Genomic DNA, 9,689 nt, shown 5'->3' with positions numbered 1-9,689 from the left:
GGGGGGAACACCCTGATGAAGGATGGGTGTTCCCCCCCGAAACGTTGATGTTTGGTGGCTGAATAAAAGGGGATAATCCCTGACTGCACTAATCGGTGTGTGTGCGGATCCGTTTTCTTTTACACATTGGGCACTTATAGCACTGCCCGTATCAGCACATGTGTTTCTATAGTGAAGAGGAGAAACTTTTCCAAATCTATGTGCCCAGTTCAGTAGGAACAGTCAGTAGTTTTGAGAGCCGGACACAAGAAGGACTATGAGTTCTCACTAGTAGCCAGACAAGAGGGGCGCAGCAGCTGTTGAAGTTGGGGAACACAGTATTTGTAGTTGTATAGGACAGTGCTGTAAAACAGGACAGGGATGGTTCATGCTGTGAATTCCACTCATGCAACCACTTACTATAGAGGAGAGGATCATGTGGAGGCTGCAGAGAGTCCAGTTCTGCACATTCTTAACTGTTGGTTCTGCAACAAATCCAAAAACTAAGGACAGATGTAGCCGCTTTCCCTCTAGTATCAAACAGGAGCCCAGATACGGATCTGACAAGAAAGATCATACTGAGACTGGCTGCTGCCAACATTTTGCTCATCTGAAACTCTGTCTGGGCAGGGTCCATCTGTGGTTCCTCATTCTGTATGTGCCCCTCACCTTCCCCTCTGTCTGGGCAGGGTCCATCTGTGGTTCCTCATTCTGTATGTACCCCTCACCTCACCCTCTGTCTGGGCAGGGTCCATCTGTGGTTCCTCATTCTGTATGTCCCCCCTCACCTTCCCCTCTGTCTGGGCAGGGTCCATCTGTGGTTCCTCATTCTGTATGTGCCCCTCACCTCACCCTCTGTCTGGGCAGGGTCCATCTGTGGTTCCTCATTCTGTATGTCCCCCCTCACCTTCCCCTCTGTCTGGGCAGGGTCCATCTGTGGTTCCTCATTCTGTATGTGCCCCTCACCTCACCCTCTGTCTGGGCAGGGTCCATCTGTGGTTCCTCATTCTGTATGTCCCCCCTCACCTTCTCCTCTCTTTGGGCAGGGTCCATCTGTGGTTCCTCATTCTGCATGTCCCCCCTCACCTTCTCCTCTCTTTGGGAAGGTCCATCTGTGGTTCCTCATTCTTCCCCTTTGTCTGGGCAGGGTCCACCTTAGGTTCCTCATTCCGAATGTGCCCTTTACCTTCCCCTCTATCTGGGCAGGGTCCATCTGCCGTTCCTCATTCTGTATGTGCCCCTCACCTTCCCCCCCCCCCGACAAAACACAAATTAGGAATCAGGTCCCACCCTGTGTCAATGGAGGCAACACACAGAATTTATATCAGTGACTCACTCAGTTCAAGCTTTTATGATGCTTTTTTTTTTTATTCATTTTGACAATTTTTTCTTCTTGCCCTTGTATGGGGCATGTATCCAAACTGAAAGATACGAGACAACAAGAGGAAAGTAACTACGGTCTCCCCCATCGCAGGCCACAGCAGTGAGGCCACAATGGGCAGAAACAAAGGCTCACGCTTAGGAGCCACCAGGAATGGGTTTATAAATACAGGAGTCACATTGATGCCCAGGGAAAAATAAATGGACCAAGCACAATCCACAGAACCCACCCACCCAATGAACAAGCCAATGGGTTTTCAGCAATCACTCACCGTCACTCTTGCTTTTTGTCCGTTCTACTCACTTATACTAGAAAGCTCATTAGTGCCCCATCTGTCCGTTTGGGAGAAGTGACCCTGCTCTTTGCTGAATTCTCCCACTTCTCTTGCACGTCCGGCAGCCACTACAGCTGAGACTGAGGAGCAAGTGGGTGCTACTAGGTGCCTAGCAGAGACGGCAGGTCATTGGCAGACGTCTTGCAGGAAGCAGCCAATAGATAGAAGCTGGTTTGTAGTCCATGTAATGCTTGCAAGCCATAGTACATGGGCAGGTTAATACAGGGGGTATAAGTGTGCAGCAGAAAGCCTTTAGCTGACAGTATATTGGGCACCAAGTTGGCAGTGCCAAGGCAAATTACCTCCACTGTCCAATCAATGTCACCACTTGCCTAGTCTTTCCAGGTCACTGAGAGAACATTGGCCACTCCCTGTGTCCCAGTGAAACACGATTGGTCACAACACTCTCAGTACATGGACTCACTGTTCTGCACGGCGCTGAACGGCAGATGCACCACGTTGCTGTTCTGATTCCTCTTGCTGGCTTTGCTCCTCTTGCTCCACAGGCGGAGGGCGCTGGCACTCTTGCTGCCCAATACCGATTTCTTGCTGTTCTCCTTGTTACACCCGAGAAGCTCGCAGGCTGTTAGCATAGAAGCTCGTTTGTCCACCACCTGGAAGAGAAGAGCTTCCATTATATCACATCATAACACACAAGAGCCATGAATATCCTGGAAATTATACCCTTAAATGGTGCTTAGTGATGTCATTGTTTATAACTGGAGCTTAAGTGATGTCATTTGTCACATGACTCGCTGAAACTTGTGTATTATAATAAATAATTATAATATATATATATATATATATATAGATTATAATAAATAAAGTACCCTCTGTTGCAAAATATGAGGATATCAGAAGTCACCCCGGAGTTCCATGACCTGTATAAAAACACTCAGCCTTGTGCTTTTATATTGTCATGGATTTCCTCTGTTACTTATAATATCCTTATATTTTACAAGAGGGGGCACTTTATTCACTATACGTAACCGAGGAGTTCAATGAGTTCAGTTCTATTTACCCAGTTTTTATTTTTACACTGAACTCTTCCTTTAAAGGGGAACTATCAAGAAAATGTAATATAAGCTACCTCATACTGAAATAAGAAACTTTCTGAATATAATCAATTAAATATTCTGTATCGTTTCTGAAATAATCAAGTTTATCTTCACTATTCCTCTCTCAGCATCTGTTTCTCTTCATTCTCTCTTCATGCAGCAGTTGGGTGTCAGATATTCACTGACAGTTAGATCCAATATATCTTATAGGGGGGCTCCTTTTGCCTAGAAGATGTATTAGAGCTCACTCTATTAAACTCACCAGACATCATGTCTCTCTACATGCAGAATTTGTGCAAAAGGCATTTATTTTGTAAGTATTGGAATCAGTTATTTGAGTGAGCTCTAAATTAATCTGCTAGGCAAAAGGAGTCCCCCTATAAGATATATTGGATGTAACTGTCAGTGAATATCTGACACCCAACTGCTGCATGAAGACAGAATGAAGAGAAACAGATGCTGAGAGAGGGATAGTGAAGATAAACTTCATTATTTCAGAAACAATACAGAATATTTAATTGATTGTATTTAGAAATGTTCTTATTTCAGTATGAGAAAGCTTATATTACATTTTCACGTTAGTTCCCCTTTAAGTAATTGAAGCCCAATCCATGTATTAGCACTGCTGGCGTCATGAACGTGCAACTGCAACTCCCTCTTCTGTTCTGTCAGGCCAGGCAGCTGCTACTGAAATACTTGTTTAGGAAGTGTCTCTTAATAGAAAATGTAATATTATTATCATCAGCAGCGCCAACATATTCCGCAACGCTTTACAGATGGGGGTGTGCATCTAAATACATGGGTTAAATAGAAATATTAATGGGGAGCACAGGGTCCTGCTCATTGCATGTGGAGAAAAAGAGAAGTTACCGTAATTTGTGTCTCGGGGTTGTGAAACACCACAAGCTCAATATCCACCCCATGTTCCCCGGAGTTCTTGAGTTGTTGCACCACCTGAGAGTGTTTGGCCCAGCGGCAGTCGGTCCCACTCACAGACACAATATAGGAGTTCTCCATTACACCCGCGTGCTGAAAAACACCCAAAATGTCTCATATTCAACCTCCCCGGTGTCACAATCCCAGCCCAGTGAGTGCGGCTCCCACCTCAGACATTATAGACTCACCTACTAATTGCACCTGGTACCAGCACCACTAAAAGCTACAAACAAAATCACATTTCACCTACCTCAGCACAACCTCCCGGCACAATTCCAGCAACAAGGACTGGCGCATCCCCTCTCAGAGTGAACCCAAAGCCGTCGTCTCCTTTCTCAAGGTGAACCTTCTGAGGGGGTCGCCATTTGTGTTTAGCAGAGAAAACCGAAAGGGGACCCTTTAAGAAACACAGTTGTTAGGAATCATTTAACCAAGGTGCTTGTAATTTACAGTATTAGCAGGAAATATACACAGATATTACTGGCGAGTATCACTCATGTGTTATAAGGGATAATGTACCCCCTACTGTAAATGATAAGGATATTAGAAGTCACTGAGGGGTTGTTCTGTGACCATATAAAGGCACAAAGCTGCAGGCTGAGTTATACAGGGAACTCTGAGTATCACTCATGTATTATAAGGGATAATGTACCCCCTACTGTAAATGATAAGGATATTAGAAGTCACTGAGGGGTTGTTCTGTGACCATATAAAGACACAAGGCTGCAGGCTGAGTTATACAGGGAACTCTGAGTATCACTCATGTATTATAAGGGATAATGTACCCCCTACTGTAAATGATAAGGATATTAGACGTCACTGAGGGGTTTTTCTGTGACCATATAAAGGCACAAGGCTGCAGGCTGAGTTATACAGGGAACTCTGAGTATCACTCATGTATTATAAGGGATAATGTACCCCCTACTGTAAATGATAAGGATATTAGAAGTCACTGAGGGGTTGTTCTGTGACCATATAAAGACACAAGGCTGCAGGCTGAGTTATACAGGGAACTCTGAGTATCACTCATGTATTATAAGGGATAATGTACCCCCTACTGTAAATGATAAGGATATTAGACGTCACTGAGGGGTTGTTCTGTGACCATATAAAGGCACAAGGCTACAGGCTGAGTTATACAGGGAACTCTGAGTATCACTCATGTATTATAAGGGATAATGTACCCCCTACTGTAAATGATAAGGATATTAGAAGTCACTGAGGGGTTGTTCTGTGACCATATAAAGGCACAAGGCTGCAGGCTGAGTTATACAGGGAACTCTGAGTATCACTCATGTATTATAAGGGATAATGTACCCCCTACTGTAAATGATAAGGATATTAGAAGTCACTGAGGGGTTGTTCTGTGACCATATAAAGGCACAAGGCTGCAGGCTGAGTTATACAGGGAACTCTGAGAATCACTCATGTATTATAAGGGATAATGTACCCCCTACTGTAAATGAACACACAGATCTGTTAGGACTTCCAAGTCTAAGCTTCTACTTACTTCATGGGAACATTAAGGACAAAGGTACAGAGAGACTGGGGGCACAACATTTTTAAGTACATTAGACAACTATTGCATCACAAAGAATAGTTTGTATTTCTAGGAGCCCCTTTCAGACAACAGCCGCAGCAGCCAATGAGCCCAGAGTCGGGTTTTGGTGCCACATCATGAGCTATAGGAGATGTACCAGATATGGCCTATTGAGAACATATCGCATTGCACAAAGCTCCATTTAAAGAAGGATGTATAAAAATGTGCTGCATCCCATAATTACCAGCCGATGGAAAATGTCGGTCACTTTCACCTTCGAGAACACAGGGGTTTTGATTTCCGGCCTCTGACATGTTATTGCTGAAAAAAAATGGTGTAAATGATTTCATATCATAGGAGAGGCCTGAATAGAAAGAGGAGTAATAAAAAGTAACAATAACAATACATTTGTAGCCTTACAGAGCATTTGTTTTTTAGATGGGGTCAGTGACCCCCACTTAAAAGCTGGAAAGAGTCAGAAGAAGAAGGCAAATAATTCAAAAAGTATAAAAAATGAAGACCAAAGAGTTGCTAAGAATTAGTCTGGTCATTGCATTTAACTACAATACCAGCAACAATGACTGTTCTTGTGGGTGAAAACTGGGGTTTACTAAAAGAGTACAGGTGAGGTCGACATGGTCTCATTGGCTGCTTCATGGAGCCAATCAGGTTGTGTGGACAAAAAGTTAAAGGCGGGACCAGCAGTAGGTAATTACGAAAGCTCAGCTGTTATCAGACTTATTTCGATCAAACATGTGGAGCAGACACTTACGCTGAATATCAGGGGCTTCTCCAGTCTCAAAGAAATCTTCTTCATGATCAATGTCCGAGTATTTACTCAGCGATTTCCTGTGGGTGAGTGTGAGCACTTCCTGTAGGATGTCCATCTTCCTCAAAATCTTGCACAGGCCGTGAATCCTCATCGCCTCCTCGTGCTTCATAATTGCTCTTTTCAAATGGGCCTTTCCTGCGCACACACATTTATTATATTATATTATATAGAGAAATAGAGTCAGTTCTGCTTCTGAATATACAGTACAGGCCACGTGTCATATACATTAGAATAAATAAATCTATATACCTTAATAACTGCCTCCAGCCTTGTGCCTTTATATGGTCACAGAACAACCCCTCAGTGACTTCTAATATCCTTATCATTTACAGTAGGGGGTACATTATCCCTTATAATACATGAGTGATACTCAGAGTTCCCTGTATAACTCAGCCTGCAGCCTTGTGCCTTTATATGGTCACAGAACAACCCCTCAGTGACTTCTAATATCCTTATCATTTACAGTAGGGGGTACATTATCCCTTATAATACACGAGTGATACTCAGAGTTCCCTGTATAACTCAGCCTGCAGCCTTGTGCCTTTATATGGTCACAGAACAACCCCTCAGTGACTTCTAATATCCTTATCATTTACAGTAGGGGGTACATTATCCCTTATAATACATGAGTGATACTCAGAGTTCCCTGTATAACTCAGCCTGCAGCCTTGTGCCTTTATATGGTCACAGAACAACCCCTCAGTGACTTCTAATATCCTTATCATTTACAGTAGGGGGTACATTATCCCTTATAATACATGAGTGATACTCAGAGTTCCCTGTATAACTCAGCCTGCAGCCTTGTGCCTTTATATGGTCACAGAACAACCCCTCAGTGACTTCGAATATCCTTATCATTTACAGTAGGGGGTACATTATCCCTTATAATACATGAGTGATACTCAGAGTTCCCTGTATAACTCAGCCTGCAGCCTTGTGCCTTTATATGGTCACAGAACAACCCCTCAGTGACTTCTAATATCCTTATCATTTACAGTAGGGGGTACATTATCCCTTATAATACATGAGTGATACTCAGAGTTCCCTGTATAACTCAGCCTGCAGCCTTGTGTCTTTATATGGTCACAGAACAACCCCTCAGTGACTTCTAATATCCTTATCATTTACAGTAGGGGGTACATTATCCCTTATAATACATGAGTGATACTCAGAGTTCCCTGTATAACTCAGCCTGCAGCCTTGTGCCTTTATATGGTCACAGAACAACCCCTCAGTGACTTCTAATATCCTTATCATTTACAGTAGGGGGTACATTATCCCTTATAATACATGAGTGATACTCAGAGTTCCCTGTATAACTCAGCCTGCAGCCTTGTGCCTTTATATGGTCACAGAACAACCCCTCAGTGACTTCTAATATCCTTATCATTTACAGTAGGGGGTACATTATCCCTTATAATACATGAGTGATACTCAGAGTTCCCTGTATAACTCAGCCTGCAGCCTTGTGCCTTTATATGGTCACAGAACAACCCCTCAGTGACTTCTAATATCCTTATCATTTACAGTAGGGGGTACATTATCCCTTATAATACACGAGTGATACTCAGAGTTCCCTGTATAACTCAGCCTGCAGCCTTGTGCCTTTATATGGTCACAGAACAACCCCTCAGTGACTTCTAATATCCTTATCATTTACAGTAGGGGGTACATTATCCCTTATAATACATGAGTGATACTCAGAGTTCCCTGTATAACTCAGCCTGCAGCCTTGTGCCTTTATATGGTCACAGAACAACCCCTCAGTGACTTCTAATATCCTTATCATTTACAGTAGGGGGTACATTATCCCTTATAATACATGAGTGATACTCAGAGTTCCCTGTATAACTCAGCCTGCAGCCTTGTGCCTTTATATGGTCACAGAACAACCCCTCAGTGACTTCGAATATCCTTATCATTTACAGTAGGGGGTACATTATCCCTTATAATACATGAGTGATACTCAGAGTTCCCTGTATAACTCAGCCTGCAGCCTTGTGCCTTTATATGGTCACAGAACAACCCCTCAGTGACTTCTAATATCCTTATCATTTACAGTAGGGGGTACATTATCCCTTATAATACATGAGTGATACTCAGAGTTCCCTGTATAACTCAGCCTGCAGCCTTGTGTCTTTATATGGTCACAGAACAACCCCTCAGTGACTTCTAATATCCTTATCATTTACAGTAGGGGGTACATTATCCCTTATAATACATGAGTGATACTCAGAGTTCCCTGTATAACTCAGCCTGCAGCCTTGTGCCTTTATATGGTCACAGAACAACCCCTCAGTGACTTCTAATATCCTTATCATTTACAGTAGGGGGTACATTATCCCTTATAATACATGAGTGATACTCAGAGTTCCCTGTATAACTCAGCCTGCAGCCTTGTGCCTTTATATGGTCACAGAACAACCCCTCAGTGACTTCTAATATCCTTATCATTTACAGTAGGGGGTACATTATCCCTTATAATACATGAGTGATACTCAGAGTTCCCTGTATAACTCAGCCTGCAGCCTTGTGCCTTTATATGGTCACAGAACAACCCCTCAGTGACTTCTAATATCCTTATCATTTACAGTAGGGGGTACATTATCCCTTATAATACATGAGTGATACTCAGAGTTCCCTGTATAACTCAGCCTGCAGCCTTGTGTCTTTATATGGTCACAGAACAACCCCTCAGTGACTTCTAATATCCTTATCATTTACAGTAGGGGGTACATTATCCCTTATAATACATGAGTGATACTCAGAGTTCCCTGTATAACTCAGCCTGCAGCCTTGTGCCTTTATATGGTCACAGAACAACCCCTCAGTGACTTCTAATATCCTTATCATTTACAGTAGGGGGTACATTATCCCTTATAATACATGAGTGATACTCAGAGTTCCCTGTATAACTCAGCCTGCAGCCTTGTGCCTTTATATGGTCACAGAACAACCCCTCAGTGACTTCTAATATCCTTATCATTTACAGTAGGGGGTACATTATCCCTTATAATACATGAGTGATACTCAGAGTTCCCTGTATAACTCAGCCTGCAGCCTTGTGTCTTTATATGGTCACAGAACAACCCCTCAGTGACTTCTAATATCCTTATCATTTACAGTAGGGGGTACATTATACAATATTAAGGACAGATGAGGCTATAGTAAATGATGTTGAGATGAGAGAGACTTGGAGCTTTAAGGGACAGTAGTGGAAATCTTACCGAGTTTTCTCCGTTCTTCGGGGTCCTGCAGTATAAAGGCGAGTGAGGGTCCCTCTGGGGCAGTAACATGGAACTGAGCGAACGCTTTCTCTTGTGTCTTTACTTCAGTCTCACCGGCAGCTGCAGCGAAGAGACAAATGTGTTACAACTGTATCACATAAACAATATTTTCAATCACTTTTCATTTTTTACCGTTTCTCCAAAATCTAAGTTTAAAGTTAAGGTCAAGGTCACACGCAGTGTTTTCATGTTGCGTTTTTAAAAACGAGTGTAAATACGCAGATGAAACCGCACGCGCATGATAATATGCGTTTTTCATTCTGTAGTTTTCTTTTCCCAACGTATATTTCTCCACAATTTTAGTAAAGTTTTAGTGAAAAAAAGCCAAGTGGAAAACCATTT

The 9,689-nt window shown here is 42.8% G+C and overlaps 1 protein-coding gene across 5 annotated transcripts in view; it reads right to left on the bottom strand.

Moving 5' to 3' along the window:
* Positions 1–1,360: 1,360 nt before the first annotated feature.
* Positions 1,361–9,689, bottom strand: part of rhpn1.L (rhophilin, Rho GTPase binding protein 1 L homeolog) — a 44,276-nt gene continuing 35,947 nt past the window's right edge. For 4 of the 5 annotated variants that reach the window (XM_041566692.1, XM_041566691.1, XM_041566690.1 and 1 more), the window contains exons 11-16: positions 9,288–9,407; positions 6,001–6,195; positions 5,473–5,549; positions 3,939–4,085; positions 3,623–3,781; positions 1,361–2,308 (exon numbers count right to left, since the gene is read on the bottom strand). In XM_041566692.1, the coding sequence (XP_041422626.1) occupies positions 2,102–2,308; positions 3,623–3,781; positions 3,939–4,085; positions 5,473–5,549; positions 6,001–6,195; positions 9,288–9,407 (905 nt within the window). In that variant the 3' untranslated portion in view covers positions 1,361–2,101. The remainder of the gene's footprint in view (positions 2,309–3,622; positions 3,782–3,938; positions 4,086–5,472; positions 5,550–6,000; positions 6,196–9,287; positions 9,408–9,689) is intronic. The other variant, XM_041566694.1, reaches the window with a different exon arrangement.

Source organism: Xenopus laevis, chromosome 6L (assembly GCF_017654675.1).
Source record: "Xenopus laevis strain J_2021 chromosome 6L, Xenopus_laevis_v10.1, whole genome shotgun sequence".
Classification (NCBI taxonomy): Eukaryota; Metazoa; Chordata; class Amphibia; order Anura; family Pipidae; genus Xenopus; species Xenopus laevis.
Note: the sequence above shows the minus strand (reverse complement) of the source record. Positions and strands in the feature narration are given on the sequence as shown.